Source organism: Ostrea edulis, chromosome 6, assembly GCF_947568905.1.
Source record: "Ostrea edulis chromosome 6, xbOstEdul1.1, whole genome shotgun sequence".
In the NCBI taxonomy this organism is placed as follows: domain Eukaryota; kingdom Metazoa; phylum Mollusca; class Bivalvia; order Ostreida; family Ostreidae; genus Ostrea; species Ostrea edulis.
This window is the reverse complement of record NC_079169.1, coordinates 69,083,362-69,101,942: the sequence shown is the minus strand read 5'-3', so window position 1 is coordinate 69,101,942 and position 18,581 is coordinate 69,083,362. Positions and strand designations below refer to the sequence as shown.

The window sequence follows — 18,581 nt, the reverse complement described above, 5'->3', positions numbered from 1 at the left end:
GTGAAGGGGTCATTGTTGTGGGAGAAAACCGGAGTACCCAGAGGAAACCCACGTGTCACAACACCACCTCACATACAACCACTGCCGATCCTGGGAATCAAACTCGGGTCGCAGCGGTGAGAAGCTTTAACCACTACGCTACACGGAGAGAGAAAGAGAGAGTGAGAGAGAGAGAGAGTACAGGTTTTCGATAATATCAATAAAATTATTTTCGCAGCTTGAAAACATTAAGAATGCAAAGAAAAGAAAGAAAAAAGACGCAAAACTTCGACGAATTAAAGATTTGCAGGAACGAGTTGAAACGGTCAAATGTGATCGAGAGGTTCAGCAAGAGAAGGAGGTTGAGGATAGGGGAGATCAGCAAGCTGAGAAGCAGTGCCCCTCTCTGAAGGTGGAGACAGGAACTACCTTATTAAACATAAGTAAAGAGACACCAACAATGTGTGACGAAAATCCGCCAGATGGCGTCACTAACAAGGAAGTCGCTTCCCGGAATGAGACTGGAAAGGCTGCCATTGAATTAAATAACCAGGAGAACGAGGTACTGGATTCTTATACTCCACAAACCACAGCAGCTAGAAAGAGTGAAGAGGATAATAAAGACAGTCTGGGCAAATACAGGACAGCTGGGGTCAGCGGAATTAAAAAGACGTGTATGCCATTCGAGAAGACAGTGTCCGAAGAGAAATTCTTGGCTTCAGTAGAACCAGGTCAAGGAGAACCAGCTCAGGAAATAGCAAAACCGAAGTCACCAGAAATAAACAATCAAAGGACTGGAAATGGCGATGATAATGGTTTACAATATGGAAATGGAGATACAGGTGCGAAGATGTGAACTTGGTGAATGCAGTGGTTTCAAGAAAAGAAAAACTTTTCTAAAAGACACTTTGTAAATTCATGTCAATGTAATTCTCTTTGAATTAAAGTATTATTTTCGACTTCACATACCTAATAGCTTCTGGTACTAATATTCATGAACACGAACATTTAGTTTTTAGCTCATTGAAACAAAAACTTCTCTATCAAAATTTGTCCGGCGTCTGTCGACTTTTCACATTTACAATTTCCTCTCCAGAACCACTGAGCCATACAAAGCATATTTGTCATTATCAGGCAGATGAATGGAGAATAGGATGTTTGAAAATATTCTCAAGAACCGTCTATGGGGTTGATCAACCCAATATATATCCGTAGACATTCAGTTACAAACCTAATAAGTGATTTATTTTCTCGCAGGCTCCGGACAGCTCAGTATATTCCGTTACGCTACAACTCCAATATTATTCGTAGGGGAAAGTAGTCCTGGAGAATTGACACTGTATGGAGTTTGATTTTATCGAGGACCATAATGTGATAACTAGGCCAAGTCAATATATGCACAAGAACTGATACTCACGATATTGAATGTAATGACGAATTTAATTGTTAACAAGAAGTGATATATCATTCAACATTACATGTGTTTCATTCTGTCAGCAACAACCTCCTCACCAATATTTGTGTCTACAAACTGAAATTTCAATATCTCGGTGGGAACAATGGAAAGGTGAAAGTCGGTGTCCAATAAAAAAAAAAAAAGGGTGGTGACCCCTCCCCTCTCCCTACCCCTCTACAAATAAAAACAGCCTTGAAACTGTAAACATGTGATGATGTTTTACTGCCAGTATATGAATACTCTTTCACGATATCAAATTTTCTGTAGAAAGGAGATGACATTAAGTATATCTTTGCGTGACCTAGGCTACATAGCGGCTAGTCTAGCTGCTAGGCTAGATGTCTAGGTATATTGAACGCTCTGTATGAATTAACGCTTGTTATCTCTACGTAGAGCTAGTCTAGCACATCGTTCAAGATCGTAGCGCAACCGAGCCCTACGTAGCCGCTACGATCTTAAACGCAGCACCGATTAGGATGTTTGATGTTTTCCGCCATAATACATATACAATGACGTATAACAACATGTTTAACGTCACTGATGTAGGGTACCGGAATCTGCCGAAGTTTGCCGAATGGCTCATCCTTTTCAGTAACCGGAAAGAAGACTCGGACGTGGATCAGCGCAAAGATTGCATCAAATCGATGCATTTATTCGCCGGAAGCATGCATGTGAATGAGATTAATGGGATAGAACGGAATCCCTGTATAAATGTTACTTAGTTTTGGTATCATTAATTAACGTCTAAGTCACTCTAAGACAAAAAGATACCAGTATAAATTCACACACACACACACACACACACACACACACACACACACACACACACACACACACACCTATATATATATATATATATATATATATATATATATATATATGATTTATTTTTAGCTCCAAAGCTCGTGTATCATATCGTAACGTATATTTATGAGGTCATAGTTACATTTGTGTTCACATAGCAACCGACTGTGTAAGTAAGTACATAATTCTTATTTAAAGTCGGCATTGTGTACATACCATCTTCGCTAGCCACAATTACTGAGTCCGGTAGTACCCAGTGGCAGATTTAATGGGAGCGCAGCCGGCGCATACAACTTGATAAGCATAGCCGCAGGGGTCAAAAAGTCCCCCCCCCCCAATTTTTTAATTAAAGGTAAATCGGGGCCTCTTGTTCGGAAAAATGTAAATGATAAAAAGAAGCAATGATTTCTTCAACTCTCGGAGAAATAAATGACAAAATCTTTTGATTTAATATTGAATTAATCTCAATGGGAGAACTTACTTTTTTTTTAACCTTAAAATTTGCGTCATTTCCTTAATTTCACCTTGTCAAAAACGACAGAAAATAGTAAAAATAAGGAGACATGTTTCAAGCCCAATAAAATCTGCAAAATCTAGGAGCTGGGCCCACTGGGGGCTTCCAGGCACCCCCCAGCCCCCTGCCTCACTAAGTTGCGCCCTCCTAACCGCAATTCCTGGATCCGTCCCTGGTACCTGCCTTACCTCAAACCGTGTCTGCATGATCAGCGAAACCCTCGATTTTCATGAATATTTGTATTCAATGGCACAATAATCATTTTGACCAATCACATTCACAATAACAGTTTTCCGAGATTTTAAAGCTGTATAACCCGATGTTCATGTATTATTTTTGTACATAATTACTTTAAAGCAGATTAATTACTTTATAAAGTTATTAACTTTCCCTTAATTACATGCTTGAAAACATCTGCATGTAAAAGAAAACAATGCGAATATTATTTAGAAAGTAAATATAGTGGGTACATATATAAATCCTCCCATAATAGACGTCTATAAATAGACCCACGCGCGTCGGGGGAATCCCAACATGATGTATTAACTCATACGCAACTGTCTAGTTTTAAGGCTGAAAGAGCGTACATTGTAAAACAACGAATTACTAAGAGGTATTTGATATTTTTATTTCTATTAAACTTATGGTACGGTACTGTTCTAACAAAATACACAGCTTTACACGGATAAGACCACCGATGATCTGAAAGTTTGAACTGGTCACGTGACTGTCACTTGAAATGGCAGAGTGACACGGTTATTTGTAAACATCGATTTAAGGTATTCAATGTATAATTACCATATTTCATATCTAATAAATGGATGGTGGAATATTTGTAATCATGGTATCATTTTGAAGGGTTCATCAAATAAAAATAACCCATCGTAGGAATTTTCAAAATTTTGTTTACTGCTTCATTTATTTCACCTAGAATTTAACATTGAAGTATATGGGGAAAACATGTATTATTACAATATTTTAAAAACAAATTATATTTTCATACTAATCTCTTGGTAGAAAGTTACATACACTTTCTTTTTATGAAAATATGAAATAAAATTAATCATTGACCACACACATTTTTAGAAAATTAGATTTTTCTTATTTTTACAAAGGGTAGACAACTCCTCCAAAAAGTCTTACGTGCAAAAAAGGTCAGCTTCTAATCATTTACCAGTCATGTGAATATCATCTGCTTTACTTTCATCGTTATTTAATAATAAACTTTTATGTTGATCTAAATCCTTCAAAATTGTTCATTATCCTTTCATTATACATGGAATACCTTAAAATCAAATAATTTGGGTTAAAACAGGTGAAATAATTTATGATAAGTCGTACAGCCTCATAACTACATACGTGCGATGATTTAATAGCGTTTTTACGAGATGGAAAAAAATATTGTAATTCGGACCATACAGCTTTAATGGCTGTGCCCAAACTAAAACGTGCAGTATTTGTGTACAAGTATTAGCGGACAAAAAGGCTACAGATCTCTGTTTATAGAAACAAGTAAAGTTTATAAAATGAAATTCGCAGCAGTGGTAACGCTTGTAAATTCTGTGTTAATAGACTTCATCGTATTCTTAAACTTGATGAGGAAATTCGGGGTAAAGTGGATGTGTTGAAATCTAAAAGACTAGAGTTGATAGGACAATTATCTAAAGAGAGTGGCGTGGTGACGCATTATTATATGGTAAATTTCACATATAATTATAATATTTATAAATCATTTAATAACTTTTAAAGTGATGACTTAACAACGATGCTGATTGGTTGAAAAATTCGTTTGATTTCTGTATCAAAATTTCGTTCGGAGTTCATCTGCACTAAGCACGCGGGACAAATTTTTTTCTGGAATGCGTCTTCCCCGTTCTAATTTTAGCGCTATTTATAAAACGGGATTTTCCACACAAGCATTATATCGTCGACTGACCAGTTTAGTGATAAACCGCGATTTTCTCATTAATCACTTGGATTAAATAGATAAATTATACACCTGCCTTTAAAGTAATTAAATTCCTTTACTTTCATCCAAAAATTCCAAATTCATTGGAACGTTAATTGAATATATTTTCGTAACAAAAAAAACCATGTCACTTTGTAGTCCTAAAACGGTGACGTCACCTATTTCGGTGACCATTGTTAATATAGGTTTGCCAAAAGTTTGTAACTGTTAAAACGTATATACAGGAGGAATGTCAAATAAACGTCAATGAATAAAATAACATAGTGTAGAATTCTAGACTTTTGGTATACTTTATATTGATTTGAAGGTTTGCTTGAAAAAGTAATAAGTAAATGGGCTTATTTTGGGGTAGCTGCAATAATGTAGCCCTATCCAATTTTTTTTTATTCTGACGTTTTCGGGATAGGGCTACAATTCCATAGGATCTCCGTAATGGTGCAAAATAATTTTATGAATAACCGATAATAAACTCTGTGCATTAGTCGCAAATGTTGTTTACACCAAAAGGAGTACCAACTTTGTGCTCGGGCATGTCTAATAAAGGTGTTTTTCATTAAATATAATGTACAGCATGCAAAATTCTTCGTCTGCTTCTCCATGCTTGTTATCGCGAGATCTCGTAGGTGGATCTAATGAAAGGCCTAAACATTGGCAATCAGCGCGAAAATGTAGTTACTCGAGCCACTTCGACAAAGAAAGGAAAATCATATTGTTGCAGAAAGAATTTACACTCTGCTGTTCGGTTTTTAACTTGATATTAAATTCAAACCTTTTCAATACCGACGAAATAGCTTTCGCCTCCATACTTGTCCATTGATGTAAATACTACCTTATATGGCATATGCAAATGATTTGACAACCGGAAGTTGAAACTTCAGTACATCAAACATGGCGCACAAATATGAATCGAGAAATTGGAATTTATCGAAATTGTTGAAAACGGTAGAATAGAGCCTCACAAATCTAAAGTTGCAGGTTGTAAATTTATATATTGACTAAGAAACATAGAATATCATTTTATTTACGTAAAGAAAGTCAGGAAATGTTAAGAATGAGCGCAAATGTTGCGGGAGTGAATCACTCCCGCATTTGCACCATTACGGAGATCCTAAGGAGTTGTAGCCCTCTCCCTAAAAAAAAAAAAAAAAAAAATCAAAAAAAAAAATCAGAGAGGGCTACATTATTGCAGCTAATTTTGGGGGTGTTCGTGTTGATTTTTTGCATACTTTCCTTCTAGTAGTTCATTTTCGGGGGAAAATTGAAAACGTACTCTATATTTGTTTGCAAACACTACGGCGAAATTGATGACGCAATCTACACCCGGAAACGACAACGCGCACACGTAAGCACAACTAAAGATATGAATAAAATACACAAATTAATTTTTAAAAAAAACAACATACATAGGCGATGACGTGGCAGAATATTCAACTTGATGACGTAGACCACTTACTTGTAGAAGTGGACAGATTACACGAGTTTTCGGTATGAATCGTTTGCTTTACGAGATCGATAACATGACGGAGCGAGTGCCTACTTCTGATCGGGTAAATATTAATGAAATTGAACTGCGTTATATGGGGCTCAGTCAACGAGTGCGTTTTAGATGAAGAGGTGTTGAACTTTTTAGTCGATATTGAAACGGAGCCGAGTTGCATTCCACCGTTCCAACGACACAACTAGTGTTCAATGTCTCCTACAACACAGTGCAGCATAAATCCAGTCACCACTTGTTATCTTCCTTTATATTTAATTCAGCTTTTAACCATTGCATCTTTAATTTGGCGTATAATCCATTTAAATCTGACAGTAACTGTACCTGACTGAACGCACAGTCATGCCGTTTTGTTGTTGTTTTCATTCTTACATAGATGTATTCCTACACGCCATTTCAAATACGTTAATTCAAGCTTTTTGATGTGAGAAGCATTGTTTTTCTATCTTAAAAACATAATTAAATGATAAGAAATATCAATCTTACGCGCATTGATGAAGTTTTCTGTCCAATGTTTCGTTTGATACATGCATCAAACAAAGAATTATAAGTTTCATTTCTTAAATAATGAAGTCAACAACGAAGCTTCCATTACTTACAACAGCTAAAATAACCCGTCCACTTTGTTCTCTATCGGCAATCGCTACGAGCACGCAATTACCTCCGAATGACCCCCCCCCCCCCCCCCCCAATCAAGGAAGCTCACCGATTGGTTGACTGATGAACATACATATTCATGAAGTCGAGGGGTTTTGTAAAGCGTTGAGCATAGCTAAGCGTTTTTTAAAGCGCGTAGCTGCTTTATTGCCACCAGTAGAATTTTGCTTTCGTCATCGCGTTTCCGGTTTATCTCGCCACCTATAGGCAAATTAATGTATTGCTGTAGTAAAGAAGTCGTGTTTAAAGTAGTCGTAATTTTGCAACAGATCTAGTACGGGGTTTGCATTCATATCTGCAAGGGCAATTTTTTCCGAAATACAGTTCGTTGGGCAGTGGATAAAATATGTATAAAAAGGTGACATTTTTGCCCTCATTCTGGGGGAAAGTGGGACACTTTAGTTAAAATTCCGTTTGAATCTGCGCCTGTAATAATTAAAGTGATTATTAAAAAATTAAAATTTAAAAAAAATCAATAAGAATCTGTACATGAAACCGTTTTGGCTAGGGTGTCTTTGCATTGTAACCTTCGCATAGCGGTTAGAGGTCAAGAAAATCAATACTTTTGCATTGTGCAATCTATAATTAGAAGCCACGACATTAAGCTACACACGAGTCATGAGGGTTTTCCATTTGTTTTTTTTGTTTTTTTGTTTTTTTTTTTTGGGGGGGGGTTTTGGGGGTTTTTTTTGTTGTTTTTTTTTTTTTACTGCTGTTCCGACTAAGTAAAATTTTTACTAGAGACTGCAAAAATGTGTGCAACACATTAAAAAAAATTTAACTACACAGATTGATCACTGTTCGTTATCTTCACCTTTCACAATTCACAGTGATCCGTGTCGATCGTGAATTAACTTATGTACAATTATGTTTTGACAGCGAAGGACAGAGGTCGGTGTCTCAGAGGGGTGATATTGCGTAACTGATTACACCTCCCCCAGTCACATATGTAAGTAGGTCATGCAGGAATTTAAAGCATGCAACGGTGTTAAGCTTGCATTACCAGTTCTAAACGACCAAAATATTTTTCAGAACCATCGTCAACACAATCAAATTTGATTTCGTTTTTTTAATATCAAAAATGAGATTGAAAATAATGATCTTGGGGGAGGAAAAGACAAAAGGTAAAAAAAATTATAGGTCTGCGTTTACGGAAGACAGTGCCCCGGATTCAAGTCTTCAAAATACCGCCTGGAATTTTACGAAGGCTGTTTGCTGAAATACATATGGTTAGAACAAGTGTTAGATAAACGTTGCCATTGTGTCAAGCATGAATGTGAAATGGTTTGTGGTCCACAGCACACTATACAATGAAAAGTAATCGTGTTTTCAATTTGTTTGTACTTCAAACAAACAATTGACAATGATAGGTATATACAACATGTATTTCCGAAAGTATAAAGGATGAAGGAGGGGAAGGGGGCATGATTTTACTGTTGTTGTTCCCTGTCCCCACATTTTGTTTTCGCTGAACGATCTTTTCATATTAAAAAATGCATATAGTTTTTCGGCGAGATGCCTCTTCGTTATTTCTAACAGGGAGAATATTAGTAGTCAAGCTTTATATTACAGATCATGGAGACCGATACCCTTTCCACATCTGGAATATGATGCTACCAAATAGATATCGTATATAGTCCGTGTATGAGTTTACACTGCCTATTCCGCAATCTCTTTGTTAAGGGACCAGTCAAGCTTAGTTGCGTATAACAGAGCGGTTTGAGCATTACCGTTTGAAAATTACTTTGTAACTTTTAAGTACCTAGCATGGGATTCTAATTGAGCTTATACATTTACATGTTGTAAATATTATATGTTTATTGCGAGTCACTTCTGGTTGTTGTTTTTTGTTTTTGTTTTGTTTTTTTTGCTGTTGTTATTTTGTTGTTGGTTTTTTTTTCGTTCCTATTAGAACTCCTTCACAAGCTGCGAATCTTATGCTTTTGTTGTTGTTGTTGTTGTTGTTGTTGCTAAGGTTATTTGCATTTTCATATAATGAACCGTTTTATAAAATTCAAACAATAGAAATGTGTATTATGTCTCATTCAGACCCAAGACAAACAGGTGAATTTCCTTTGAAGTATGAATATGAGCTTTTACACAAGTAGTGTAATACACACATGTTGATGAGTACAGTGTTTTATGTACTTGTGTACAAACTCTTGGAGGTTTTCTATTTCTTTTTCTATTTTAGATTTATACATATAACAAACAATTACTACAATGCCTAAATGTAAATCCATGTACATATGTTAGTCTAATTTATCATTTCAGACATGAAGCGCGTTTCAGTACTTTCAGTACTTTGATTAATCATACAGCCACGGCATTTAACGTAGTGTAAATTAGGGCTTGCGACGATGTGTACAAGCATAAATAAATAACAAGAGCTCTACAGAGCTCTTTAATCGACGACCATAGACAAAATAGACTACAATATATCACAACCATTTTTAACGTGATTTACCTTTCTAAGTAGTAAGTAGAAATAATTTCAATGATTAGGCCTAAGTATTTTAAAATAATTCGGAACTGGCCATGATCCGGAACTGGGCAAGAGACTGCATGTGTATCGGTAAATATATATATTTATATAGACAGAGGGGGTGTTCTTTTCAATTAACCTCAGTCTTTATATATCATAAAAACATTTATTCTCCTCGCTTGAAATATGGACTTTGTACGAAAAAAGTAGGCGTTGCTCAAATATAGCTAGACTGGATAGTCTGCCCTTGATTCTAACGCTGCCGCTAGGAAATTGATTAGACAAGGCGTTCGGACTCGTAATCACTAATATAGCCTGGTTCCCGAGGCCTTCCGATGTTCAAAAAAATGCCTCGGGAATCAGCATATGCTCAATATAGCTTTGTCCTGCGGAAGTAGTTATGCGCATATGCAGAAAGTATCATGAAATGGTCTTACTGTGGAAGGTAAAAGTGAAAGTACAATTTCCAGTTGATAGTGATCGCAGTTTTTTCTGTTGTGGTGGTGATTTCCCCATTAGTAGCACTAACGAAGGACCAACAGTTTAAAATAAAATCTTTCGGAGTGTATTTATGCCAGCCAGAATCAAATCGAAACTACATTAGCGCTCCCTAGCGGTAATATTCTTTACGAGACTCTCTGCTCGTCTGAGATTTGCGTAGACAGGCGAGCGTCTGGGAATACACCGCAAATTGGGGCGAACCGTCCTAGTGCGAATCGTCTTAGTACGAAACGTCTTTTGGGGCGAAACGTCCCGCTACCGCGTCTGGTGGACCTAAACTATTCGCACCATGATCACTGCGCATGTGTTAGTATTCAATATAAACATTGGACCACGTTATTGACATTATATTATGCTGTTATACTGTCGGACACTCGAGGAATTTTGTGAATCTTTATAACAAAACGGAATGGGTCTATTGTCCGAAGGCTCCCCTCTAGAATGGTCAGAAACAAAAGCAAACGCTGATCATGTGCGGAAACATGGCATCAGACAGTTCATTAATCTGTACCACAAACTTCAGGACCGGACCAAAGATGTGCTATACTGGGGAGACGAGGTGAGAGAAATAGAGTGGATATGTACCATTCGGAACAGGATTTATTCCGATCTTCTTCTCTTTTTTGATTTTCATGTAAAACAAATAATTTCAATATCCTTGTAATAGGACATGGGGTGGTAATATTGACAGGATCGAGGCTAAGAAATAGAACATGATTGTTTAGTGTTGAATTTCAAGTTTTCAAAAAATCAAAACTTGAAAGGGCATTTAGAGATTTATTATTTGTAACAAAACGCGTTAATGCTATTTGGCTTGAAATTGGCACAAATGGGTTATTGGTGTGGGAGAAAAACCAGAGTATTTGAAGGAAACCTTGGTCCAAGTGGACAACTTCATTACTCTCTAGAACAACCAGCTTTCTAGACGTTCCGTCCCATTATCAATCCGTCCCTTAGTCGATTCGTCCCATTACCGATCCGTCCCTAGACTATCCGTTCCCTAGTTAATACGTCCCCTAGTCGATCCGGCCCAGAAAAAATAATTACCTTTTTCCAAGCTATTTACAGTACTGAATTAGTTTAATTCATCTGCGTATTTCATCTTCATGGTGTGTGTGCCGCTGATATCTTCTGTCATCAGGTAGGATGACAATAATATGCTGTTTTGATATTTGACAGCTTTTTCAAAGATCATTATACACATCACAATATTCGAGAAAGTGGGCTTCATTTTCAATACAAAGAATAGTTAGGTTACTGTAAGCTCGTAATTAATGACCAAAGGTTGCACAACAATGCAGTTATAAAACTGTTTTCACTCAGGTGTTTTCACAATGATCAGTAGACAGGGGACACACATTTACATTGATTGCTATACATATTTAAATAACGATGTTTCAACAATAGTTAATGAGCACACATTTTCATAACCATCCCACTTCGACATGTTCAAACAAAAATTATAAATCCTAAATAAACAATTTTATTTACACGTCTAACTTCGGCAGTTATCTAATAGCAGGGGCCCTACTGGGCAGTCTGCGCTATAAATCTACTGTACACCATCGCCAGTTATCTAATTTTGATAACTAACTGCAATATATATGCAAAAACGTCCCTTTGTCTTAAGTATTTATTCATTTATTATATCTTTGATAAAAAAAAAAAATTGGAGGGGCCGGATCGACTAAGCAAAATGGGCCGAATCGACCGTGGGACGGACTGTCTAGGGACGGACCAACTGTGGGACGGAATGACCTGCTACCGAACAACCACTGTCAAATGCCTGGATCAAACTCAGGCAGCGGTGAAGAGCATTGGATCATCCTCAGTGCTTATTAACCTAGACACCCGTTCAGATTTAGACCCTGTTGGAAGAGCATGCACATGTGTAGACTCTTTTGTGTGAATCCAGTATTTTTCTGATCCAACCTCAATCAAAAGATACATGTTTTTGAACAGATTTACAGTACTCAGCAGATTTATACATGTTTTTGGAAAGATTGATGTGACATGATAGATACATGAATCTAGACACATTGATATTACTTGGTAAATCTATACATACATGTTTGTGACAGACTGATTTTATATTGTTTAACATCTCGCTCGAGAATCTTTCGCTCATTTGGAGACGTCACCAATGCCGGTGAAGCAGGGTTGGGCGGTTAAAACCGCCCCCGGTTTTAACCGTCCCGGTCAATACTCCCTAAGTGTCAATACTGGTCAATTGAGATTTAAACTGTCCATTTTCCTATTTTTGTGTATTTTTGCAAAGATAAATTAAGCCTTTTCATTATGATATATGGATCAATTGGTTATCAATAATTTTCATTATATAATTAGATGTAATTTCTTAAGTTTAATCATATTTGGTTTGCTGAAACTGTGACCATAATATCTTCAGAACTATAAAAGAGGGTCACATATAGCATAACTAGACAATAGGATCTTCTTATACATGTACCTGGACAGATTAAGAATAACAGGACATTAGATAAACACAGTGATTTAATATGAATTGGGTGACTGATGCTGTAGATAAACAATGTGTTGCAATGTACAGAGCAGGAGATGTACCTGAGCACAGGAAACAGAGTTGACAGTTGTTAATTAGCATACTCTGTTACCAGAGAGGACCAGTGTACATGTTATTGTTATGAAAACATCACCAGCACACCCCCTAAAATGTTTATTTAACAGTTAAATGAAGATTTTAAACAATAGGTAGTTCTTGATAAACTAAAGAATTTGAACAGAAATAGAAAACACTTCCCCCATCATACTATCTATGGCTTTAACAAAACATTTTGGAATTTCTATGATATTGTTGAGGACAACAACAAGACCACAGCAAGATGGAAAGACTGCAATGCTGTTGTCAGTGCCAAAGTAATATGGCCACGAAACAGTTTTTAATTTTTACAATAAACTTTTATATCTTCCCCTATTTAATTGAGTCATTTACATTATTTATTTAATATTATGACTTGCAAGTATATTATAAACTGACAGTGCATGTTATGAATTAAAGTATTTACCATAATGGCCACTGAAACATTTAAAATAACCAACAACACAGACTATAATGACCAAACAATTTTTAATCAACCAGTATTGACCACTATTGACCGGTTTTAACCAGTATTGACCACCAGCCCGGTCAATACTCATATTGACCACTTTTTTGCCAACCCTGCGGTGAAGGGCTGCAAAATTTAGGCCTATGCTCGGTGCTTATGGCCATTGAGCAGGAAGGGATCTTTATCGTGCCACACCTGTTGTGACACGGGGCCTCGGTTTTTGCGGTCTCATCCGAAGGACCATTCCATTTAGTCGCCTCTTATGACAAGCAAGGGGTACTGAGGAACTATTCTAACCCGGATCCCCACGGGACGTTTTGTGGCAGATTGACTTAAAGGGACTGGTTCACGATTTTTGATAAAAATATTTTTCATTTCTGATGTTAAACATTAAAAAAAATAACTCATTTAATATGGACAGCCAAAATTTTGACTTTCTGAATGCAAGAATAAAAGCAATATTTTAGCCTTAAATCTGTGTTATGTAAACAAAGACTCAAGTCTTTTTATGTATACAAACAAACAGGTGAAATATTGATTTTGTAATATAAAGCATCTTAATTTTGCATTGTCACAAATTTTAACTTTTAGATGACACATTTACCCCAAAAAATGCTTGAAATGTGAAAGATATAATAAATTCAGATCGTATCCATTTCTTTTAAAAATTTCGTAAACAATAACATACCGCAATCTCCATTTTACAAAACAATAAACTCTCTAAAATGAGCTTCTGTGGGGAAATCGTGAATCAGTCCCTTTAACTTAATCAGTATATATATATATATATATATATATATATATATATATATATATATAATTATAAAAGCACTAAAGTTCCAACAACACCCGATACCTCAAAGTGTCGGATCCACAACATGGATACAAGGTCAAATACAAAAAATTATACAAAGCACTAAAATGACCAACGACACGAACAACGAGATTGTCAATCTTGACAATCTCGTTGTTCGTGTCGTTGGTCATTTTAGTGCTTTGTATATATATAATTATATATACATATAAGTTCCAACAACACCTGATACTTAAAAGTGTCGGATCCACAACATGGATACAAGGTCAAATACAAAACATTATACAAAGCACTAAAATGACCAACAACACGAACAACCATATTGTCAAATTTTCGGGACGACCTGTCCTTTCTTCAGGACAAACATATATATATATTTATATATATATGTATGTTTTGTGACAGCAAGAGTAACTTGACCACAATAGATAGGCCTACATGGTTTGTGAAACATTGACATGATTTGGTACAAACTTGGATAATAGGTCCTCACCTAAACAGGATTTTAACTAAATGGAGTATTGCACTCCGGTTGAGGTTTTCTTGGAGTGAAATTTTTCAATGTTATCCTCGATATGCACTATTTGTTTTATTATAACTGAATGTCATATATGTATTAGATATACAACAAAGCACAAAAATACAACTACATGTAAATTCCTTTGTTTGCTAGATTTTGTTGTTTATAAGCAAGTAACAAGAAAATTTCAACAGGGCATCATGAATAGTATGTCGGGCCATGAGGTGTTCCATTTCATACCCTCGTGTATTTTCAAAAAAATTAAAGAACTGAGAAGGATAGTATTGTTTTGTCTTCTGGTCAGTTTTTAAATGTTGTCATTCTTACATGATTTTTTTTCTGTCTATATAGATGTTTATATGAATTTCATAAAAGTTGATTTATGTAACAAAATGAAGAGAGATGACTATATAACTTAGGTTAAAATCACAGATTTCATTACAGAAATCAATTTGGAAAATGGAAAATATTTTTAAAACATGTTTTCCCCCTGAGACACATAAATTCCCTTTTACAGGTATTATAAATTGTCATTTTAAATTAGCAAATTCATACCAAAACTTTTGTTTTTTTCACAAGGAGAACATTACATGTTTACTGACCAAAATACGGCAAAAATGTACACTCTTAGATGAATTGCAAATGAGTTTAAACTATGAAAAATGGTTGATTGATTGTATCTTGTTTAATGTTCCTCTCAAGAATTTTTCACCCAATATATATGGAGACGTTACCAATACAGGTAAACTGGTAAAGGACTTCAAATTTAGACCTACGCTCGGCGTTTACAGCCATTGAGCAGTGATGGTTCTTTGGCGTGCCACACCTACTGTGACATGAGACATCTGTTTTAAAGGTCATCTCCGAGGCCCCATGACATTCACACCTGATGCCGAGCATTTGGTGATGGAACTGTACATCTATTTTAATGACTTATGTCTGTTGCAGCCGGGATTCGAACTCAGACCTTTCGCATGCAGGAAAAATGAATATATCAACCATTTTTTACTCAATTATATAGTAATTTGAGAAATGAAATGGTTATTTATTTATGTCAATAAGCATTTTAAAATATGATTTCAAGGAACAGGTTTTTCTATCCCTCCCCCCCCCCCCCAAAAAAGGGGTTGTAATTAAGAGCAATTAATTGTTTAACACTGGTATTAAAGTTAATAATCAGTTATAATACTAATGAATTCTACTTTGCATTAAAAAAATACCTCTCATTAACAAAATTACAAAGCTTTTTAAAATATAGTACCAGTTGAAAACGTAGGTAGGAGTTGTCATGTATAGTTCTTTATTTCTTAGATTTACATTCTACTTTCATTTCTGTTGGAATTCCAAGCCGTTCTATAGACGTACTACATCTGTTAACGTTAATTCATACCAGTCTTCAATTCCAAGCCGTTCGATAGATGTACTACATCTGTTAACGTTAATTCATACCAATCTTCAATTCCAAGCCGTTAGATAGATGTACTACATCTGTTAACGTTAATTCATACCAATCTTCAATTCCAAGCCGTTAGATAGATGTACTACATCTGTTAACGTTAATTCATACCAATCTTCAATTCCAAGCCGTTAGATAGATGTACTACATCTGTTAACGTTAATTCATACCAGTCTTCACAAATTGATTTTGACTACGGATTACTCCGATTACCTGAATATCAAGATATATAGAGCTCAAGGCGGGTGTGTCCGGTCAACAGGAGATGCTTACACCTCCTAGGCCCCTGATCCAAAATCTGGCTTGCCCAGCTGGGGTCCGTGTTTGTCATTTGGAATTGTGTTATAATTATTGATCATTAAGGAAGTATTTAAAAAAGGCATGGCAGTTCTAGAAACTCCACAGTTTGAATGTAATGTTCTAGAACTTAGCTCTTCCATATTGCAATTATCCCAAGTTTCGTTGAAGTGAACACTGACTCCCCCATTACTAATGTCACCAGTGATTGTTATGCAGGATAAGTGATCAGCTGATGTAATGATATGTACTAATATTATGTCTAGTATATATCTATGTAAGTAGATTAAACAAATCCTTCATGTCTTCTATCATCTGTAAGTAGATTGTACTGACAGTGTGTGTATGTCTGTTGGTATATATATTGTACCCACATTTGTACGTTTGTCTTAAGGTTGAGTACATGCTGGTTAAAGTGGACAAGGAGAAGAAGAAATCCCAGTTGGCTCTTTACGCTGAACCGATCCTGAAGGAGTTACAAAAAGAAGAGCTCATCAATCCTAAGTATGAAGTACCAAACAAACATCATCTTCATCTCAGTATCATGCTAAATAACTCCATGCTGATTTTAAAACTCCTATATCATCTCACAAAATTCAAACCATGCCATGTTTGCACACTTCTGTCAGGATTTTTTAGGATTTGTAGGTGGCCAAATTAAGGAAGTACTCTACATCATCATATTGGCTGACTTCCTTTTAAAACATGGATGAAAATATAAATATCAGCAATATTTGTCTATAATAATTCATTTCAAAAACTCTCGCCTAGCTGAGTAGCTCAGTAGGTTAACATGTCGCCTGCTGAACTGTAGATCCAGCAGGGGCTTTAAATTTTTCTCAGATTGCTTTCAACTAAAACTGCATTTTTTGACTAGATAATGTAAATTTGAAAGTTTTCAATTTCAAAATATTGTTGTACATATCCTCCACTTTTCATCCATACCAAATTTCTCTGGTGTAGCATTCATCCTTAAGGCACAAAGTTTGTGTCTATTCCTGTATAGACTCTTTCACACTTTGACTTTACAAATAACAATAACTACTTATATACTCTATGATGCTACACGATGTACAGCAGATATAATACATAAAGGTTTTTTAAGGTCTTGATATCAAGGGCTGGGCCTTTCCAATTGGACTAGTAGCCCAGAGAGCTAAGTAACTAAATTTTTTCTGCTGGTCCTTTTGGAGATTCACTTATCCAGAAGCCCAAGCCTGACCACAAAGCAACAAGGAGAATGGATGTGGCAAGCCCGGGCTTTGCTCCCTCCTGCTGGGGGGAGGGGGGGGCCTCCTAAAAAATGTTTGAAACCAAAGCCTTACAGGTATCAAATGCTGCACTTTGACTTTATATAAGAGTAAAATTATGATCTTCTAACACATGTACCGTTTCTGTCTTTGTTGTGTTGGCAGCACACATCACAATTGCATTAAATTCTTTTCCTTATCATAACGCAACCAATGAAATTTTTTAGACCTCGCCAATTGAATTTTCTCTCACATTTTGTTGTTTCATCCATAATTGAAACACCTGCCAAGTGTTTCCACATGGGTTATTTTTCAGTCAATCTACATCCATGCATAGTTTGAATGCAACATTTTGACACCATTATTTCAAAGAGTTCACTGATGTATGCTTAAATCATACAACAGATTTAGAGTATTGATTGTAATCTATGAATCTTTTTTCTTTCCGTACGTTTTCGGCCAACAAATTTAGATTTACAACTTATCAATTTTCTTTTTATTGATCTACATGTATATGATTTTGTTTACTGATGATATGAAAAGTTTTAGTAGCCCAGCAGGGCAAGGTTGATGTTTAACCGTCCCACACTAGCGGGCTACTGTTCGTGTAGTAGTAGCCCAGCAGGGCAAGGTCAATGGTGTTTAGCCGTCCCACGCTAGCAGGTTAGCCCAGCAGAGCAAGGTTGGTGTTTAGCCATCCCACGCTAGCAGGCTAGCCCAGCAGAGCAAGGTTGATGTTTAGCCGTCCCATGCTAGCGGGCTACTGTTCGTGTAGTCCCCTGCTTGTTATGTACATGTATTTGTGTAGTAGAATCAATCAAAGTGTGAATGCAGATCTGTTTGATTCATATCTCGGAAGAGTACCGTTTTACACACAGAAGAATACCGGTGTACCGTGTTACACTCAGAAGAATACCGGTGTACCGTTTTACACACAGATGCATGTACATGTGTTACACAATTGTAACTGTTACAAATTAAAGGTCAAAACTTAGAATACTGAATTGCTGCTATTTATGAACTGTTTATTCTGTATGAAGTGATGTATGAAATTTAGAAATTAAAGCAGGTTGTAATAAAATCTTTGAAAAGCCACTGGATTCTTTGGTTGGATGATAGTGCATAGCAATGAAATTGACTAATCTAAATCTTTAAAATCCTTGAAATTTTAAATTTGTTTCCTCTCCTCCAATGCTATATATTGTAGACCTTTGTTTAGTAAACTCGCCAACTTCTTTTGTATTCCAAATAATGCAACATGCTGATTTGTACGTTCTTCAAAAGGAAACTTTCTTAATCAT

At 36.0% G+C, this 18,581-nt stretch overlaps 2 protein-coding genes across 2 annotated transcripts in view; both read left to right on the top strand.

Moving 5' to 3' along the window:
* LOC125646725 (uncharacterized) overlaps nt 1–938 on the top strand; it is a 35,761-nt gene extending 34,823 nt beyond the window's left edge. The window contains exon 7 of the mRNA XM_048873238.2: nt 218–938. Coding sequence (XP_048729195.2) covers nt 218–835 — 618 coding nt within the window. The 3' untranslated portion in view covers nt 836–938. The remainder of the gene's footprint in view (nt 1–217) is intronic.
* Nucleotides 939–9,622: 8,684 nt separating this feature from the next.
* LOC125645953 (glutamate--cysteine ligase catalytic subunit-like) overlaps nt 9,623–18,581 on the top strand; it is a 38,415-nt gene continuing 29,456 nt past the window's right edge. Inside the window, exons 1-2 of the mRNA XM_048871980.2 lie at nt 9,623–10,419; nt 16,425–16,534. Of these exons, the coding sequence (XP_048727937.1) occupies nt 10,270–10,419; nt 16,425–16,534 (260 nt within the window). The 5' untranslated portion in view covers nt 9,623–10,269. The remainder of the gene's footprint in view (nt 10,420–16,424; nt 16,535–18,581) is intronic.